This window comes from Ostrea edulis, chromosome 7 (assembly GCF_947568905.1).
Source record: "Ostrea edulis chromosome 7, xbOstEdul1.1, whole genome shotgun sequence".
Taxonomy (NCBI): Eukaryota; Metazoa; Mollusca; class Bivalvia; order Ostreida; family Ostreidae; genus Ostrea; species Ostrea edulis.
The window spans coordinates 72,881,837-72,904,356 of NC_079170.1; the positions used below are offsets into that span (position 1 = coordinate 72,881,837).

Here is a 22,520-nt window from a genome sequence, read left to right on the forward strand (position 1 = left end):
GAATTTAGATAAACCTTTATTGAAGGAAGTAGAAAAACAACTGTTTTATGCATGTCAGTTCTGTTGCACACCACCAAAGGCTGTCCAACGGCCTTTCACTTTTGATGTTATTCCGTGAGCATCCATAATGTATACTAAATCTCCCTTCTCCAGTGCCAGGACGATGCTGCTACCAGAAGTAATGTACTTTCCCTCATTACCTATGTTATTTGTGGCCTGTCTTCCTTTGATCTTCCCATTTACGTATAATCCTGCATGTGCCATTTCACCAGGGTAACCGAGAGTGTACCAGTTGAACAGATAGATACTTTTACTTGGCGTGGTGAACTTCCCTGTCGTAGAATTGTATGCATTTCCTACGTTGGTGACGACCTTGTCAAAGACCCAGGGTGAACCAGCTTTGTACGTTTTGTCAGAACTAACTTCAGCGTGGAATGCTACAGGCATTTTAGGTTCTACAAAGTACAATACACAAAGAAGAAAGTTAAAGGTAGCGGATGTTCACAATATCTTCAAGGAATTAAAAACTTTGTACATGGTAGAAATGCATATTTTAAAGGAATTGTATTCAATGAGCTCAGTGAAATCCTGTACATTGCCTTATTCGATCATTATGTAAAGAAATTATATCGGTCTTTAGACTTTGTCGACGATCACTCTTAAATATACGAATCATTATCGAAGCGATGAACTGATGACATTTGCTCAGTAATATCGATGTTGTGTATCTGTGCATATATATTATGAGAAGTGGGTATACGGTTTGAGTGTCTAAATTATTGTATACATTCCCGTGGGGAATTCCGGGTTAGAATAAGTAATCAGTACCACTTGTTTGTCGTAATATGTGACTAAAGGGGGTGGTTCTTCGGATGAGGCCTAAAATAATCGACGCCCTGCATCACAGCAGGTGTGGCACGATAAAGATCCTTCCTTGCTCAAAGTCCATAACCGCCAGACACATGCCTAAATTTTGCAGCCGTTCACCGGCAATGATGACGTCTCCATATGAGTGAATTTTGTCAAGGGAGACGTTAAACAACGTACAATCAATAATATATTGTATACAGAGAGGATACAATGAATGTGATACAAAACACCGTTGTAACGTTTCTAAATTAGATGAAAGCAAATTATCATGAGTTCTTAACTGTGAAAATATTGAAAAACATTCTGGTTAGACATGCCATTTAAATGTATATCACCAATTCATTTATATAAACAGAGAGAGAGAGAGAGAGAGAGAGAGAGAGAGAGAGAGAGAGAGGGAGGGGAATTTTATATATCTAGTTTTGCTGTTTATGCTTGCAATATGTATGTTACTTACAGTTTAAATGTATTGTAATAAATATAACCTTGCATTATCACGTGGTATTCTTTGCAATGCAGGTATTGTTATGGTTATTATTAGTTTTTCCCATTCAAGCAGTATGACCGAATTTTCCTCCTTTGCATCAGGATACACGGTGGTACTACATTAGTTATCATTAAGATCTCTCATTTGCAACGGAAAACCTTAGAGTGTTTCTATGGCTTATTATGGTATTTTGTTTCCAACGGAATATCTTATTGTTATTGTAAGTTATTTGTCTATTAGCATCAAGGTTTTCCATTTCCAACGAAAGATCTTATTGTAAAGGTTTTCCCTAACATTCTTTTCTTACAAATATTTCGTGTGTGATTTCTCGAATATGAGTCGACCGATTTTTGTAAAATTTCAGGGATGGTAGATATGTATATGAAATCGAAACTCTTTTTTCCGATTTTGATTACATCACTTATTACATACGATGTTAACTTTCAGAGGGTCACTTGTCCTCGAGTGTTTTTTAAATTTATGAAAGATACCAACCTCAGATTTTCAGCGATTTAGAGGAGACTTGATAGATGTGACAGATAGCGTATTGTGATTTGTCTATTGCAAAAGGCACCGAAGCTCGCCTGGACTCGAAAATGTGCAACAATTTGCTGCGTGCAATTTTTGATACATATTCGTTGACGTCATTTTATACGAAAATACTTTGTAAAGACATATATAACAAAAGTTGCAGATAATGAAAAGATATATTTGCCAATATCCAAATTTATGGGCCAGATCCTCAAACAAGGGGTTTAAAGAGGTCAAACGTATTTTTTGAATATTTTGAAAACTATCAATGATAATTGATTATGTAATAAGAGGTTTCAAGGAGAATAATGTACGAAAATTTCATTCTTCCTATCTCTTAAACGAAAAATGCTTTGTAAAGAATAAAACAAATTGATCAGAATTTAACTCTAAACAATATGCCATCTTCAAATTTTGTTTTACATCCCTTTTAAGGAAGTAAAGGGATGTCCCCTAAAGCTGAATATCATATATATTTTGCAAACTAAAAATATTTTGCTAAACGTTGCAGAACATATGTAAATAATAACAAGACCTATTCGATTATATCAATTTTGGGGGACCAGTCCCTCAAATAAATGACCGAGACGGTCAAAAGTGTTTTCTAAATATTTCAAAAACCGGAAAGAATTTGATATACGTTATTCAAGCAAAGTTGTTTGTCAAACGTCGTGGTAAGCAATCATCTAATGCTGGCGACATTACAATATAAGTGAAAATTCTCAAATAGGGTTTGAAAGAAAAATGCCGCCATACATTTAGCATACATATACATGTAGTGTTAAGTAGAATTCTGGTAATTTCATCAAGTTGTCCATTCCTATACATTTCCTAAATAAATTAAATAATTTCAAATTTTATTTAATCTGATAAAGATGATCCTAACATCAGACATAAATTGATATATAAAAGAATGAGTTGTTGCAATGCAAAATACGATTAAATAGTGTGAATTAAACATACTTGGACTGAAACAGGAACTGCCATCTACCATGTTAACAGATTTTTCCAAAGCTTTAAGTTGACCCTTAATCAACGTAATTCCTTTGTTACAATCTCCATTAACAGCTGCATAAATGGAAAACAACAACCACAGAAGTTCCTTGATGTATGTACACTTCTGAAAAAGATATTTCATAGATGTAAAACAACCACATAAGTCCCTTGCTGCTTGAACACTCCGGAAACAGACAATTCTGCGATACATTACTTCTATAAATTAAGAATCGCTTTTATTAGACAGCTTTGTGTCGTTGAAAATAATTCGAGAATGAAGTTTTTACAGCTGAAGGCAGTATAGTTTTATCAACGACATTACAAATAGCGTTCTACAAAACTTGGAAGTATTATCATATACATACATAAATAAGATTGATTGATTGATTAAATATTGTTTAACGACCCTCTCGAGAATCTTTCACTCATATGGAGACGTTACCACTGCCGGTGAAGGGCTGCTAAATTTAGGCTTATGCTCGGCGCTTATGGCCATAGAGCAGGGAGGGATCTATATCGTGCCACACCTGCTGTGACACGGGACCTCGGTTTTTACGGTCTCATCCGAAGGACCGCCCCATTTAATCGCCTCTTACGACAAGCAAGAGGGTACTGAGGACATATTCTAACCCAGATCCCCACGAGAAGAAGAAAGAATGCAGTCTGTATTTGAAACCCTGAATTTGTTATATCGAATACACTATTGAAGAGATGAGATTTCAATTGTTAGATTCTTCACAACATTACAAATGCAAAATGAAATATAGTTTGAAACATTACGACACAAAGTATTTCATTTCGACGGTTTAGATTATTTTCGAAATGACCAGATTTCCTCTCTTTCTTTACTGATGAACCTATGCATGACTTCTTGGTTTGTAAGTGTGGCCTGTAGTCGTGGGATGGAATACTCTCTGGTGTATTTAGTGCAAGTTGGGCCGTTCCTCCCAGACACCTAACTCTGCCTTTGGTGTGTATATATGTCCGTGTTTGTCCTGCTTTCGGTTTTGCATTTTTCTGATCGTTATATTCAATTTCTAGGTCACCTGAGTTTATTCTTTTTCATAACTACCAGTCTATTTTTTTCAATTTGGTATGAAGAATGTTTGGGACAAGGGGTACTAAAATTGTAAATTACAAGAATCCAGCATCCTTGGGTCAGTACAGCCCAAAATTGACCAATTTTCAAAATCTTTTTTTTCAAGAACCACACATGTGTAGAATACACTAAATGCATAACGATAAAGAACTGGAAGACCTCTACTAAAATTACAAATTTCATGATCCCGCGGTAGGGGTGCTGAACCCAGGTTGGGGCCAAACTTTGTATATAGTATTTATGTGTAAAACACTTTAATACTATTTTCTTTAGTGCTATTGACACTAAATTGAAATAACATTGATATTTTCAAAGAATAGTCCTTTACCAAAATTATAAATTTGATGATCCCAAGGGTAGGAGTTTTGGTATGAGGGTTGTGAGCAAATGGTCGGTTATGAAATGTGTGACCAATTTACATTTTTAACTTCTTGATAACTATCATTCCAATTCTTTTCAAATTCCGTATTAAGCATTCTTGGAATAAAATGGAGCATGGGTTGTAAATTTCAGGATTTCAAGAAAAACTAAATCAGTTATGAAATGTATGAACAATAGACATTGGAATTTCACAACCCAGGATTTTAACATTTAAAAAAAGGTGGCAATATATACATTTTCATTTATTGTTGACTAGATTAGGCTATGTTAAGTGAAAATGCAAGGTGAAGATAACGAACAGTGATCAATCTCATAACTCCTACAAGCAATACAAAATAGATAGTTGGGCAAACACGGACCCCTGGACACGCCAGAGGTGGGATCAGGTGCCTAGGAGGAGTAAACATCCCCTGTTGAACGGTCACACCCGCCGTGAGCCCCATATCCTGATCAGGTAAACGGAGTTATCCGCAGTCAAATCAGTGTGCAACGAACGGCTTAACAATCGGTATGAAACACATCAGACAGCATTTGACCCAATGCGAGGTTGTATTGACGAACTAGATCGTTATAACGACCATAGAATTTGCGAAATGCTGACTTCAATCGAGACTGTTGAAATCCCTGTACCATCAACTTGTTTGTCAGTAGCTTACCTCGATTTAAAAACTGACTATACCCAGAACAAGCTCTTGCATATCGAATCAGTTGAGATATATAAACACCATATGCAGGTGATAATGGAATATTGCTACATAAATGTGGGAAGTTGACGATGGAGAAGCTGAAATCATCCCGTTTGTCATACAGTTGAGTTGTCAGTTTGCCGTTAATGTCTACTTTCAATAAAATATCTAAGTATGAAGCAGAAGTGGACGACTCTGTGGTGTCCTTTATTTTGAGCTCACAGGGATATATCAAATCGACATATGAATGAAAGCTATCATTGTTAATAGACAAAACGTCATCGATATATCTAAATGTATGCTGGTATTCTATTTGAACCACTGATAGTATGAATTCACAAGGTGCCGAACTCTTTCATCGATAAATACGACAAACAGGCGTCCTAAATTGATATAAACTTTTAGAATGAAAAGGCAATATATGAAGGAGTAACGACAGCTAACATGGATTGATTTCATGAATCCTAAAAGAATAAAAATGAACCTCTAGAAACACCACTGATGTGATAAAGTGCCCAGAAGGAGTAAGCATCCCTGTTGAACCGTAAACCCTACCGTGAGCCATATATCTTGATAAGGCAAACAAGACAATCCACAGTTAAAATTAGTAAGCAAACAACGGCCCAACCTGGCACAAAATACGCTGGAGAGCATCCCATCCAACAACAGGCTACAATTGCAAACCACGACGCGATGTTATAAAGAATACTATATTGAAAGTAAGGCAAACATGGACCCCTGGACACGCCATACGTGAGATCAGGCACCTAAGATGAGTAAGCATTCCCTGTTGAACGATAAAAAACGGACGAAACCCCTGTGATATCAACGTATTTGTCAGTAGCCTGTCGCGGTTTAAATATTGATCATACATAAAATGTGCTCTTTATAAAGGTGAATATGTTTTCTAAGAACACGTTGTGCATGCCTCTAAATGCCAAGTTGAAGGTCACAGCAATACATTCGTCCCCATACAGAAGCTTTAGAATAAATGCATCCTTATACAAACACCACCAGGTCAGCTAATAATGGACCATAATCCGTGTCCGTGGGAAATGAAAGAGACTATTTAAGACCTTTAGGTGACTAACAACACTGTTTTTTTTTTTTATTTAATTGCATGTTAAAGCTCTCAATATTTGATATGAATTTGTTTGTGATTTTTACCGAAATGCATAAGAGGTGTTTTGTTTACAAATAAGAGATGTAGAGCCCAAATTTCGCTGTAAAAATAACCATCTAATTATCACCAAAGACTTCTTCAATATAACGAATAAGAAACACTAACACCTTTTTAATTTTAACTTCAGAGGACTTGTGCATACAATTAGAATGGTGTTTCATAAAGTAATTCTTAGATATGAATAATTCTGAGTTTCATTTTAATTGAAGGAGAGACAATCCAATATGTCAAAAATCTAATCTTTCATTTATCGTGAGGAATAATGGTGTAAAGTGTTGAAAAGTGTTGGTGCTGTTTATTTCAGGGGGAGAATGCGATTTCAAATTTACCTACAGGTCGTTAATCAAATGCATTCGTCCCCTTGACTGCGATATCAAATCTGTTTTTTCGTTTACCAGGACAATGGACAGCAATGAAATTGAGGCATATTTAATTTCGCATTACTTTATGAAAGGATCCCTGACTAACTCCAAGGGCATATAGTACGCTAGATCGATTTTGTGGAAATTGAATATTCGCAGTCATATGACGTCATTGTATGACGTGATGTAGTGCACTTAAGTCATTTGTCATCTGTGCTCACCCCTTTTTGCGTCACAAGAGTTGATTATGAATGCATTGATTTTGAATGATAAAAATACTGGTCATGGGTTTCTAAGCTTCTCATTTGCATGGAAAAGACTGTAACTGGTCTTACCGTACCTCGACAGACTATGGAATAATTATGGGGGAATATCGACATGCTTTTCATGATATTGCATTGTCGAAGCATGTAATCTTCCCATACACCGAAACATTAATATTCTTACCATTTCAAGGCTGTTTTGAAATTACCGCTGAGTTGGGTTTGTCGTGTGATGATATGTACCTGAAATAAAATGGCACTGTTGATTGGTTATTCAATGACTACGGTAGAAACTGTTGATTTTGCAAGTCACAATTTTCAATTTTAAGTGACGTAACAATCTGAGAAATTTTCATTTACTTATACTTATTTTGTTCAACAGAAGAACTTATAATAACATTTTATAAAAAACAGTGACGTATCAACTACTCCAAGGATTAGATTTACTGAATCAAATGAATCAAATAAATTTTCTTCACATGACTAATGAAATAATTATCGATATGAATTGTAAAACATTCCATGTTGTCCTTATTTGATCGACAGCACTTTGAACAGATTAAGTGAAAGAAATTCAGGATCTTTATACATGTATACACTTTTTGAAATATGATAAATTACTATATGCAATAAAACTTTTTAATAAACAACCTTTTCGAATCAATCGGAATATGTAGTTGGAATGTCATAACCCTCTACTATATCAATAGACTATTAACTTTTAAGTTCATTAAAACTCTTCTCGTTATACATGTACTGACGACAAAGAAATTTACCTGATATGAAGTTCAGATGATACTGATAGTAATTGAATTTTACGGTACTTTATATACTGTTCGTGTGTTAGTAAATCTATTTCGTCATTGATTTTATGAAATATATGCCCTTGTTTCCTTGTAAAGCAATATCGAATTGTCGTAAAGTTGAAATTGATTTTACAACAGCTGAGGATATTATTGCCGATAGATGTAATTCTTAATCACTTAATTGCTAATTCTAAAAGGATGTCTCAGAGAAAAACATGCAAAATCGCTAAAATCGTCCAGATAGGTAAATAGAACTTTCCATTTTGTTATATGTTTTTATGATCTTGGGTGTAACATGAGATGAAAAATGTACTTTGGAATGTCCTCAAGTGTTTTTAATTTTTGAAAAAACTGGTTTTAATACCGAGCAATAATTAGCATTCATGCATTGCAGTAATCATGGAAGTTTGATGTCTTATAAAATATTTGCAATACTTAAAAAATCTTCCTTTTTTTGCTACATCATCAAAGCATACATTAAATTTAAAGAATATTAATGTTTTGCTCTGATTGCATGTATTTATAATTAAGGACAAAGCCATACGTAGGCTAAACTTTGGAATTACAGATAAAATATGCAAGTTTGGTGCAGTACAGCTTAAATGGAGATCAAAATTTGATGTAAATATATAAAATGCAGTGATGACAATCATCTAATATACATATATGTATTGAATAAGTAGTTGAAATAATGACCATAGTGAGTTTAACCAATATTTTGTTTACTTGATATTTTCATCTAAACATAATTTATAAGGTTTATTTTATAGATAATAAACAAATTTTATTGTAAATGAATAATATAAAGTCAATGAAAAACATAAAAATGAACAGCACACACCATAAATGAAAAAAAATATTTCAAGGTTATGAGAATGTTTGGAAGAGCTATCTTCCGTAGTGCCGCTCTTTATTCAAGTACGGGGAAAATGGCGAGCAGACGCGACATTAATGATATATTGCATTAGATATGTTATTTCAGCGGTTTTTCGAACACTGCGTTTATTGAATGCCATATATTTCAAATATATGAATGTAAGATGGATGTGTCTTGTCACTTGCAACTGTTACAATATTCTTAACAACTTCCTGCAAAGTATGGCAAATATTTCGACGTCCCAGGGGGCAATCCTTCCGATGTTTAGAATTGCAATATTTCCGTGGAAAATGACATATTAAGACTGAGAATATGCCAAAAGTATCGATTAAATTTTGGGTTACAATGGAGGAGAAATAAAGCTAGGTGCTGTCACCCAGACCACAACACAGAAACCTAAACCACAATGAGGGGCAACACCTACATTTTGTCAACATTGGTTGAGAACGAGACGGACAATGTAATTATGGTTGGATCAGGTATGACGTAATTCTAAACAAATGAAAGAAAATGAATATCATATACATGTATGTGTATCTATCTATGATTTTACATGTTTATATTTCACTTGTGTATGTATACACAGTGACATGTCCACACACATACACAGAACACACTTTTCTGTGTCTGTGAATTATTAATCATGAATAAACAAACTGACACATTGACTCAGTCATTAAACAGTAAACATGATAAAGGTGAACCTGGCCAGTGTATGTGTATCAGTCTCTTTCAACGTATACCACTCCACCCCCACCCCCTCTGACATCAGTAAGTTTTTTAAAAAGATATTTTTGTTTATATCAAGAAGAGAAAACATAGAAAAACATAAATATGTCAACAATCAACACAGTTCATCAGGACATTACACTAGTATGTACTCCTGAAATTGGAATTACCTGATGACATGATAGACTGTTATACACCCACACTCTTGTTTAGTTATAACCAAAACAGTCATCACAAATTATTGATATTATATAAAAATCATTAACATAATTAAAATGTGGGTGTTTAAACTTGTAAAATTATATTATTTCTGTAAAAATGACTTATCAGGACATTATACTAAACCCCAATGTGTATATATATATATATATACAACCACATGGATTATTTTGCCTCAAAATTTCTTTCTCTTTCATTTATGAAAGGAAACAGTTTATTAATCAAAACGAATCTTAAAATATATTTTTTAAATACGTTGTCAAGTTTAGTGCAGATAGGTTCCCAATGTTGACATTATTGTGGAAGTAACGTGCAAACAGAAAGTACGTAGTTTTAGTCAAGGTTTTCATTTTATTTTTTATGTACGTATATTATCTATAAGATATTTAGGGTCAGCAGCAAAAAGGGAAACCGGAAACACATATTTTATTTTGGTCTTACTGTGATGGTAGTAATGTGGCAAGGTTTTGAATATGATAAATCATTAATTAACTTTTAAAACATTGATTTCATTTTTTCAGGTCATACAGGATTTTCCTAGAGAAAAGAAACACCGAAGAGTTACTGTTTTACCCAATAAACACCATGAATTGACTGATCAAGCGTCAGAAGATTCTTACAGACAACAACAATTCTGCATGTCGTTCTACAGGAAGCAGAGATAATAGTAATCAACAACAATAGTATCCTTGTGAAAAGGCGGAAGACAACGAACAGTGATCAATCTCAAAACTTTCAAAACGATTCAACATGCAAAAATGTTGAAATCATTCTTATAATTCAAATTGAAGATCAAGTATGGACACAGCAGCTGATATGTATGCAAGGTGAAGATAACGAACAGTGATCAATCTCATAACTCCTACAAGCAATACAAAATAGATAGTTGGGCAAACACGGACCCCTGGACACACCAGAGGTGGGATCAGGTGCCTAGGAGGAGTAAGCATCCCCTGTTGACCGGTCACACCCGCCGTGAGCCCCATATCCTGATCAGGTAAACGGAGTTATCCGCAGTCAAAATCAGTGTGCCAAGAACGGCTTAACAATCGGTATGAAACACATCAGACAGCATTTGATCCAATGCGAGGTTGTATTGACGAACTAGATCGTTATAACGACCATAGAATTTGCGAAATGCTGACTTCAATCGAGACTGTTGAAATCCCTGTACCATCAACTTGTTTGTCAGTAGCTTACCTCGATTTAAAAACTGACTATACCCAGAACAAGCTCTTGCATATCGAATCAGTTGAGATATATAAACACCATATGCAGGTGATAATGGAATATTGCTACATAAATGTGGGAAGTTAACGATGGAGAAACTGAAATCATTCCGTTTGTCATACAGTTGAGTTGTTAGTTTGCAGTTAATGTCTACTTTCAATGTATGTGTCAGAATATGACAGTATTTCTCATGATTTGTTGATATAAACAGTAATTTCATGAATTGATGACAATGGACTCCTCCAAGAACTAGCAGAAAAGAAAAAAAAACCTGAATGGACATTGTAATGCAAAAAAATGCCACAAAGTTCTCCATTAAGTGGTTATATTGCCTCATGTTTGTCCAAATATTTAAGAGTGTCATTGAACCTCCTGAAGCAAAAACAAAGCAGTTGTTGTCTGAAATATGTTTGTTTCTGCTTTAGACTCAAATGATTATGTTGAGCAAATGAGACGTATGGTCAGTGATGTGTTAACTTCTGTAATTGTTCAATAAGTATGCATATATTTTAGCATATAATTATGAAACGTATTAGGAACTATATTTCAATCTACAGAATGATACTTTTTTAACAGTTATCATGCATATATACGTTGAATATTTCAAGTTTATATATATATACTAGACAAAATTACGTGACTGTACTAGGGAACCTCATTAGTACTCAGAAAAGTGAATTTGTAATCTGAAATTCTAATCTGATGATTATTTAGGTATTGTTGTATGTAAAATTTATACGGTACCAATTTTGATGCACCAGATGCGCATTTCGACAATAATGTCTCTTCAGTGATGCTCAACCGACATGTTGAAAATCCGAAATAACAATAAACTTGTTAGAGCTATTTTAGGGAAAAACAGAGTGCCAAAAAGTGGAGTCAAATTAGTCTAAGGATAAGAGGTATGCATGAAGGAGATAATCCTTAATTTTGAAATGATTTTGTAAATTTTGTCACAGTAATTAAGTATACATCCGTATTTTGAAGCTAGTAACGAAGTACTTAGGTACTGGGCTGTAGAGACCCTCAGGGACTAACAGTCCACCAGCAGAGGCCTCGATGTGTATTGCTGAATAAGACACATTCTATGATTCTTTAAGATCTGACCTTTATGCACTTGTCTACAAACTTAAACAGAAAAATATTAGGAAATTTTAATTTAAAAAATGAAATCGTTTTACAAGTTTATTAATGGTTTTCTAACAAAACTTTGTATGTAAATTATCCAGAATTTTGAAAAGTAAACTTGGTAGAGTTAATGGTACAGTATATGTTAGAAATTGAATTTTAATGCGCGCCCCCCCCCCCCCACCCCTTTCTAATGAATGATTTGCTCTTTATTATGATCTGAATGAAATCAAAAATGTATTTTTCTTTTAAAATGTATATCTAAGAACAATCAGAGACATATTTTGATGTTTTCAATTTTTTAATTGATTGTGTGTATAACACTACACATGCTCTAGAAACTTTGACATTTTGTCATTACAATATATCATATACAGTAAAAATACTGTAGATTTTTTATATTTTGTATACAATAGATTGGTTAACAATAAGCATAAGTTTTGTTAAAGTTTAATTCCCCACTATGACTCCAAGGGTATTTTAAAAGCTTAGAAAATTTGCATATATTTCAAAATGTAACAATATGTCATTTTTATTACCCGAGATCCCCAGGGTGTATTTAGGTCAATGATTAATTGAGATCGTCAAGGTGTATTTAGACCAATGTCTATTTGAGATGGTCAGGGTTTATTTAGACCAATGATTAATCGAGATATTCGAGATCGAGATATCCAGGTTGTATATCAACCAATTATTAATCGAGATCATCAGGCTGCATTAAATTAATTATTACTCAAAATTGTTAGGGAGTCCAATGATTATTCTGTGAATTAAAAGTAACGATTAAATGAGTAAGAATTACATGCATGGATAATAATATCATTTTGGGAATTAAGAGAGTGTCGGTGAAAAACATGCAAAATTTGATAAACTCAAGTCAGTGGCGGATTTAAGGGGCGGGGGTGAAGCTCCCCCCCCCCCTAAAATTTTCAAATATAGGTAAATTTTGGTATCTTGTTTAGAAAAATGTACTAAACGATAAATTAAGCAATAATTTCTTCCACTCTCGGAAAAAAAATGCTAAAATCTTTTGATTTCTTGGAATTGCTTTATTGGGAGAACTTAAATTTTCTAAAAACCCTTAAAATTTGCGACATTATACTAATTTCACCTTATTAAAAATGATAGAAAATAGCACAAATTACTTAAATAGGAGACATATTTCAAGTCCTATAAAATCTGTAAAATCCAGGAGCTTATAGGGGCTTCGCACCCAGCCCCCTCCCTCTCCCGGGCTTCGCCCTGAACCCATTGACCCCTGCCTCATAAAGTGGCCCCCCCGTAACCGCAATATTTGGATCCGCCCCTGAAAGTGATTATGTTGAAGGAATGAGAAGTATGGTCAGTGATGTGTTTACTTCTGTTATTGTTCAAAAAGTATGCATACATGTTAGCATATAATTATGAAACGTATTAGGAACTATAATTCATTCTAGAGAATGGTACATTTTTAACAGAGATATTATGCATATATACATTGAAAGTTTATATATATACTAGAAAAAATTTCTTGACTGTACTAGGGAACCTCATCAGTAGTCAGAAAAGAGAATTTGTAATCTGAAATTCTAATCTGATGATTATTTAAGTATTGTTCTACGTCTATTGCTGAATAAGACACATTTTATGATCACCAGAAACAAACATCTTTCAGACAACAATTGCTCTTTCTTTTTTTTCTTCTTCTTCTTTTTTTTTTTTTTTTTTTTTTTTTTTTTTGCTTCAGGAGATTCAATGACACTATTAACTTTTTGGACAAACATAAGGCAATATAACCACTTAATGGAGAACTTCGTGGCCTTTTTTTCTGCATTTCAATATCCAATCATTTCTTTTTTCTGTTAGTTCTTGGAGGAGTCCATTGTCATCAATTCATGAAATGACTGTTTATATCAACAACTCATGAGAAATAATGTCATATTGTGAGACATACATATCAGATGCTGTGTCCATACTTGATCTTCATGTTGAATTGTAAGAATAATTTCAAATCCCCAGCATTTTATCAACATTCTTGCATGATGAGTCTTATGAGAGTTTTGAGATTGATCACTGTTCGTTGTCTCCGCCTTTTCAGAGGGATAATGTTGATGTTGAGCACTATTATCTCTGCTTCCTGTAGAACGACATGCAGACCTGTTATTGTCTGTAAGTATCTTCTGACTCTTGATCAGTCAATTCATGGTGTTGATTGATGAAAACAGTACCTCTTCTGTGTTCCTTTTCTCTAGGAAAATCCTGTTTCACCTGAAACAATGAAAACATTGTTTTAAAAATTACTTAATGATTTATCATATTCAAAACCTTGCCACACTAGTGCTATCACAGTAAGGCCACAATAAAATGTGTGTTTCCGGTTTCCCCATTTGCTGCTGACCCTAAATATTTTATAGATGATATAGGTGTTTGAAAAAGAAAATGGAAATCCTGACTAAAATTACGTACTTTCTGTTTGCACGTTACTACTACAATAATGTCAACATCTGGGAACCTATCTGCACTAAACATGACAAAGTGTATTTAAAAAATATATTTTTAGATTCGTTTTGAGTAATAAACTGTTTCCTTTCATAAATGAAAGAGAAAGAAATTTTGATGCAAAATAATCCATGTGGTTGTATATATATACATCCCGATGTTTAGTATAATGTCCTGATAAGTCATTTTTACAGAAATAATATATTTTTACTAGTTTATACACCCACATTTAATTATGTTTATGAATGTATATAATATCAATAATTTGTGATTACTGTTTTGGTTATAACTAAACAAGAATGTGAGTGTATAACAGTCTATCATGTCATGTCAGGTAATTCCAATTTCAGGAGTACATACTAGTGTAATGTCCTGATGAACTTTGTTGATTGTTGATTGTTGACATATTTATGTTTTTCTATGTTTTGTCTTCTTGATAGAAACAAAAATTTTTTTTAAAAAACTCACTGATGTCAGGGGGTGGGGGGTGGGGTGGGGGTGGGGTGGTTAAGTTGAAAGAGACTGATACACACGCAATGCCCAGGTTCACCTTTATCGTGTTTACTGTTTAATGACTGAGTCAATGTGTCAGTTTGTTTATTCATAATTAATAATTCACTCCCTAGATCTATACCAGTACAGAAAAGTGTGTTCTGTGTATGTGTGTGGATATGTCACTGTGTATACATACACAAGTGAAATATAAACATGTAAAATCATAGATAGATACACATACATATATATGATATTCATTTTCTTTAATTTGTTTTTGAATTATGTCATACCTGATCCAACCATAATTACATTGTCCGTCTCGTTCTCAACCAGTGTTGACAAAATGTCGGTGTTGCCCCTCATTGTGGTTTAGCTTTCTATGTTGTGGTCTGGATGACAGCACCTAGCTTTATTTCTCCTCCATTGTAACCCCAAATTTGATCGATGCTTTTTTTTTTTTTATATAGTTTCATCATTTATTAAAAAGTATACATACTATTTGGGATAAAATATCCTCGGATTCTTTCTCTTAATTCTCACCAATGGTGCCAGGGGCCCATTGGATTGAATATATTTTATTATAATATTATTTTATATAAGGCATATATATGATTTATATGAAAATACATAATATCAAATATTTTCGAAATCATAAAAATATCATATACAACGTTGATGTAGATATATCAACAGTAGAATAACATAGAAATTACTCAAGGAATAATATATAAACAATGTAGTCCTAAGTTGACCGTATAGTTATAATGATAAATATTTAAGGATAGTTTATACTGGTCTCTTCACAGCAGTCAAGTTACATTAATTTACAAAGATGTTCAAAAAATTTATGCTCTTTTGCATTTATATACTTCAATGCTGATGCATAGAAACATAATGATTTTTTAACATGATTATACATATTAAAAGTCGTTTCACTTAAAGAATCTAATCTACATAGCTATTTATGTTTGTATATTCTGTAGGCTATATAAGTAATAAGTAAATTTAAGGATTTGGTTTTATCATTTTGTTCTAGAAAAAAATCCAACAACAATGTTTTTCCATTGAACTTTGAAGGATAGATAACAGCTAACAGTGTTCCATATATTTAAAACATTATCACACTCGTAAATCAACTGTTTTGTAGTCTCAACTTGCTTACAATGTGTGCATTCATTCTTTACATCTTTTTTCCATTTGCTAATATATGCATTATTACATAATATGTTATTCAATAACTTATAACTGAATTCCGCTATCTGTTTGTCTTTCAAATCTTTAATTTTACATTTATAAATGTTTATCCAATTAGAATCACCGAATATTCTGAATTCTTCAGACAGTAATGCCTGAACATTGGGTTTGCCAAATTTTTTTTCAACTAACTTTTTATAAAAAAGATTACTTAATGTTTTAAGCATATTGGTAAATCCAAGAAGGAAGTTAAAATTAGTGACATTTTGTTTATTTACACAGCTTGAATTTGAAAAATCGTTTAGTCCTCGAATTTTTCTCGTGATTGTCATAATAATTTTGTATTCACATAGCCAGTTAGATTTGTCAATAATATTTGAATAATGTTCTAGCGGTTTAAAAATTCCATCATCAAATAAATCACTAACATATAAGATACCAGATCTCGCCCAATTATCGAAGAAAATGGGGTTTCCTTTATATTTCAGATTTGTGTTATTCCATAATGGTTGTTGTAAAATATCATCAGGTAATCTTTTATCAAAGTTAAGTTCGCTTTTACATTCATTAAACACAACATTTCTTTATAAAATGGTGGTAATTTAGTTTTGTTTGAATTCCCCACATCAGTAGTTGAACATTTTAACATATAGTATATATCAAAGTTAAGTTTTCTACAATAATTATTTAAAATTTGAAGTAAGACTCCCTTTGAATTTAATAATCTCGGTACCCATGCTGCTTTTAATGCTTTTAATTTGCATTCTACATCTACTATTGAAAGACCACCTCTTGTTACATCTCCAACCAAAGTGTTTCGTTTGATTCTTTCTTTTTTATCCCAAATGAAATTAAAGATTAATCGTTGTACTTTTTTCATAAAATCTTTATCAGGAAGACATAGAATTGACGATACATATGTTAATTTTGAAATGGCAAGTGTATTTATTATGCAAGCTTTGCCCAAAAGTGTTAATTTTCTTCTTTTCCAGGATTCAAACAGTTTTTCCATTTCATTATATATTCTCATCCAATTTTTATTGTAACATTCTTCTTTATCGTGACCTAAAAACATGCCTAGACACTTGACCGCTTTACTTGTAACTCTAATACCAGAAAGTTCTTCAAACTGATTTTTCAATCTTCCAAGCAAAATACATTCAGTTTTATGGATATTAATTTTAAAGACAGCAGTTTCACAGAATTTATTTATTTCATCTAGGGCATTTTTCATAGAAATTTCATTATTTACCGCAACTGTTAAATCGTCTGCGTGCTGTATACTCTTTATTTCAGAATTATTTATCACAACACTTGATCGATGCTTTTGACATATTCTTAGTCTTAACATGCAATTGTCCACGGAAATATTACAATTCTAAACATCAGAAGTATTGCCCCCGGCACGTCCAAATATTTACCACACTGTCCGGGAAGTTCTTCAGTGCATTGTAACAGTTGCAAGTGACAAGACACATCCATCTTACATTCATATATTTGAAATATATGGCATTCAATAAACACATTGTTCGAAAAACTGCTGAAATCATACATTTAATGCAATATATGATGCAAGTCGCGTCTGCTTGCCATTTTTTCCCGTACTTGAATAAAGAGCGGCATTACGGGAGATAAATCTTCCAAACATTCTCGAAATCTTGTAATATCTTCTTTCTTTCTTTTTTCATGTTTGGTATGTACTGTTCAATTTTATGTTTTTCATTGACTTTATATTATTCATTTACAATAAAATTTGTTTATTATCTATAGAATAAATCTTATCAATTATGTTTAGATGAAAATATCAAGTAAACAAACTATTGGATAAATTCACTATGGTCATTATTTCAACTACTTATTTGACACATATATGTATATTAGATGAATTGCCATCACTGAATTTTATATATTTGTTAAAACCTAAATTGATCTTCATTTTTTATATCGTTACATGAAGTTTTGATCTCCATTAAAGCTGTACTGCTGCACCAAACTTGCATATTTTATCTGTAATTCTAAAGTTTAGCCTACATATGGCTTTGTCCTTAATTATAAATACATGCAATCAGAGCAAAACATTAATATTCTTTAAATTTAATGTATGCTTTGATGATGTAGCAAAAAAAGGAAGATTTTTTAAGTATTGCAAATATTTTATAAAACATCAAACTTCCATGATAACTGCAATGCATGAATGCTAATTATTGCTCTATATCAAAACCAGTTGTTTCAACAACAACAACAAAATAGAAACACCTGAGTAAATTCCAAAGTACATTTTTCATCTCATGTTACACCCTAGATCATAAAAACATATAACAAAATGGAAAGTTCTATGTACCTATCTGGACGATTTTAGCGATTTTGCATGTTTTTCTCTGAGACATCCTTTTGAAATTAACAATTAAGTGATTAAGAATTACATGCATCGACAATAATATCCTCAGCTGTCGTAAAATCAATTTCAACTTGACGACAATTCGATATTGCTTTACAAGGAAACAAGGGCATATATTTCATAAAATCAATGACGAAATAGATTTACTAACACACGAACAGTATATAAAGTACCGTAAAATTCAATTACTATCAGTATCATCTGAATTTCATATCAGGTAAATTTCTTTGTCGTCAGTACATGTATAACGAGAAGAGTTTTAATGAACTTAAAGGTTAAGTTTGTAAAATTTACTACAAGGTATATTATTAGAGATATATAGTATATTGATATACTAGAGGGTTATTACATTCCAACTACATATTCCGATTGATTCGAAAACATTATTTATTAAAACGATTTATTGCATATAGTAATTTATCATATCTCAAAAAGTGTATACATGTATAAAGATCCTGAATTTCTTTCACTTAATCTGCTCAAAGTGCTGTGGGTCAATTAAAGATAACAGGAACTGTTTTACAATTCATATCGATAATTATTTCATTAGTCATGTGAAGAAAATTTAATTTATTCATTTGATTCAGTAAATCTAATCCTTGGAGTAGTTGATACATCACTGATTTTTATAAAATGTTATTACAACTTCTTCTATTGAGCAAAATAAGTATAAGTAAATGTAAACTTCTCAGTTTTTTACGTCACTTAATATTGATTATTGTGACTTGAAAAATCAACAGTTTCTACAGTAGCTTCAATAACCAACTAACGGTGTCATTTTATTTCAGGTACATATCATCACACGACAAACTCAACTCAGCGGTAATTTCAAAACAGCCTTGAAATGGTAAGAATATTAATGTTTCGGTGTATGGGAAGATTACATGCTTCGACAATGCAATATCATGAAAAGCATGTCGATATTCCCCCATAATTATTCCATAGTCTGTCGAGGTACGGTAAGACCAGTTACAGTCTTTTCCATGCAAATGAGAAGCTTAGAAACCCATGACCAGTATTTTTATCATTCAAAATCAATGCATTCATAATCAACTCTTCTGACGCAAAAAGGGGTGAGCACAGATGACAAATGACTTACGTGCACCACATCACGTCATACAATGACGTTCCATGGACTGCGAATATTCAATTTCCACAAAATCGATCCAGCGTAAGATATTCCCTCGGGGTTAGTCAATTATCATTTCATAAAGTAACGCCAAATTAAATATGCATTAATTCTATAGCTGTCCATTGTTCTGGTAATCGAAAAAGCAGATTTGATATCGCAGTCAATGGGACCATTACATTAGATTAACGACCTGCAGGTAATTTTGAAATTGCATTTTTTCCCGAAATAAACAGCACCAACACTTTTTAACACTTTACACCATTCCTCACGATAAATGAAAGACTAGTTTTTTGACATATTGAACTGTCTCTCCTTCAATTAAAACGAAACTCAGAATTATTTGTATCTAAAAATTACTTTATGAAACACCATTCTAATTGTATGCACAAGTTCTCTGAAATTGAAATTAAAAAGATTCTGGCGTTTCTTATTCATAATATTTAAGAAGTCTTTGGTGATATTTAGATGGTTATTTTTACAGCGACATTTGGACTCTAACATCTCTTATTTGTAAACAAAACACCTCTTATGCATTTCGGTAAAAATCACAAATTCATATCAAATATTGAGAGCTTTAACATGCAATTAAATAAGGGAAAGCAGTGTAGTTAGTCAACTAAAGGTATTTAAATAGTTTCTTTCATTTCCCATGGGCACGGATTATGGTCCATTATTAGCTGACCTGGTGGTGTTTGTATGAGGATGCATTTATTCTAAAGCTTCTGTATGGGGACGAATGTCTTGCTGTGACCTTCAACTTGACATTTAGAGGCATGCACAGCGTGTTCTTAGAAAACATATTCACCTTTATAAAGAGCATATTTTATGTATGATCAATATTTAAACCGCGAGAGGTTACTGACAAATAAATGGATATTACAGGGGTTTCGTCCGTTTTTGGTCGTTCAACAGGGAATGCTTATTCGTCCTAGGTGCCTGATCTTACGTATCACGTATCCAGGGGTCCATGTTTGCCTTACTTTCAATATAGTATTCTTTATAGCATCGCTTCGTGGTTTGCAAGTGTAGCCTGTCGATGGAAGGGATGCTCTCCAGCGTATTTTGTGCCAGATTGGGCCGTTATTCGCATACTAATTTTAACTGTGGATTGTCTTGTTTGCCTTATCAAGATATAGGGCTGACGGTTGGCGTTACGGGTCACCAGGGATGTTTACTCCTTCTGGGCACTTTATCACATCAGTGGTGTCTCTAGAGGTCCATTTTTGCGCCACTTTGAATTTTATATTCTTTTGGGATTGATGAAATCAATCAATGTTAGCTATCTTCACTCTTTCATATATCACCTTTTCATTTTAAAAGTTCATATAAGTTTAGGACACCAGTTTATCGTATCTACCAGTGAAAGAGTTCAGCACCATCTGACTTCACACTATCAGACATTTAGATAGAATACCTGCATTAATTTTCATTTGATATAGCTTAATCTAGTCGACTATAAATGAAAATGTATATATTGCCACCTTTTTTTAAATGCCAAAAACCCTGGATTGTGAAATTCAATTGTCTATTGTTCACACATTTCATAACTGACCAATTTGACCCCGCACTCATACCAAAATCCCTACCCTGGAATCATAAAATTTATAATTTTGGTGAAGGGCTATCTGTTCTTTCAAAATATCTACATTTATCTAGTGTCAATTTAATATCAATAGCACTAAAGAAAATGTCATCTAAGTGTTTTACACATACATGTATAAACTACATACCAAGTTTGACCTCGCCCAGTGGTCAAAACCCCTACCCCGGTGATCCTGAAATTTACAATTTTGGTAGAGGTCATCCTGCTCTACATTACTATGCATTTATTTTTTTTTAAACATATGCAGTTCTACAGAAGTTCCAAGAATGCTTCATACGAAATTTGAAAAGAACTGGAATGATAGTTATCAAGAAGTTCAAATGCTGGTATGTTAAGACAGGTCATGCTCCATTTATAAACGTAAACTGCAAAAAAAAAATTAAATCTGTCCTACACAGAGAGAGGGTGCTACTAACTCTTAAAGATATTTTAAAACACCCATAGTATATCAGATTTACTTTCAGTAAGAAACAATTATTAAACATTTAAACATGAAACCATCTAGCCCATGTTTTACATTTTGAACTGATTTTATGCAGTTTTCTTTAAAATTTTGCTTAAGGTAAATCCATACTCGAAGTTTTATCCGATAAAAGTTTTCAAAGTGTATTTATTTCCATTCATTAGAGTTAAAACTAGGAAATTATCAAATAAAATACATAGGTCATCACACTTTTTTTAAAAGATGCGAGACGTACATGAACAGAATCATATATCACCGTCAGAAAATTACAAGTTTCCTTAAATAGGATTATCAAAATTTCATACAAACTGGTTATGACGATATAATAGCATTCATAACAATTTCATGAAACTGTATCTTCACAAAAATATACAAAATGTCTGTAAAAATAAAGGAAATCTATCACATAGTAGACTTAATAAAGAAATCAATGAAAACATAGTTATTGCCCTTGGAATAAATATTTTAAAACGTATCATTGATTGTTCATCTATAACTTAGACTTTTGAAATAGTTGATTTTGAACAAGATTTTTTACAATAATCATCGGGAAAGACTAACAAAATTTATGTTCCTATCATGCATAAATCTAAATAAAGCATTGATTTTGCAAAATCTGATGACATCACAGGAGGGTGGAACTACGTTAACAGACGATTCTATCAGTAATGTCCGTGTACATTAGCTTATGACCTTTCACACGGTTTATAAAATGTCTCTGAAAGTATGAAGCGTAGTGTGCTACTTTTGCAGTTTTATTTCAGTCTGTGACAGAGGAAAATCGGATCGACATGCTAAATGGAATGTTTTCCCGTTAGACAAAATTGTCAATGAATGACATCAACATACCTTAAAATATCAATAAATTTTCAGCGTTTCACATGTATATTCCATATATCTCATGTCATAT

The 22,520-nt window shown here is 32.8% G+C and overlaps 2 protein-coding genes across 3 annotated transcripts in view; one reads left to right on the forward strand and one right to left on the reverse strand.

Annotated features, from left to right (window-relative positions):
• Positions 1-22,520, reverse strand: part of LOC125655753 (complement C1q-like protein 4) — a 27,841-nt gene continuing 5,321 nt past the window's right edge. The window contains exons 1-4 of one of the 2 annotated variants that reach the window (XM_048886216.2): positions 7,635-7,661; positions 7,043-7,101; positions 2,852-3,008; positions 1-455 (exon numbers count right to left, since the gene is read on the reverse strand). In XM_048886216.2, the coding sequence (XP_048742173.2) occupies positions 55-455; positions 2,852-3,008; positions 7,043-7,045 (561 nt within the window). In that variant the 5' untranslated portion in view covers positions 7,046-7,101; positions 7,635-7,661 and the 3' untranslated portion in view covers positions 1-54. Of the gene's footprint in view, positions 456-2,851; positions 3,009-7,042; positions 7,102-7,634; positions 7,662-22,520 lie in introns of those variants that run through there. The other variant, XM_048886218.2, reaches the window with a different exon arrangement.
• LOC125655752 (complement C1q-like protein 4) overlaps positions 19,191-22,520 on the forward strand; it is a 9,123-nt gene continuing 5,793 nt past the window's right edge. The window contains exon 1 of the mRNA XM_048886215.1: positions 19,191-19,259. Within this exon, the coding sequence (XP_048742172.1) occupies positions 19,257-19,259 (3 nt within the window). The 5' untranslated portion in view covers positions 19,191-19,256. The remainder of the gene's footprint in view (positions 19,260-22,520) is intronic.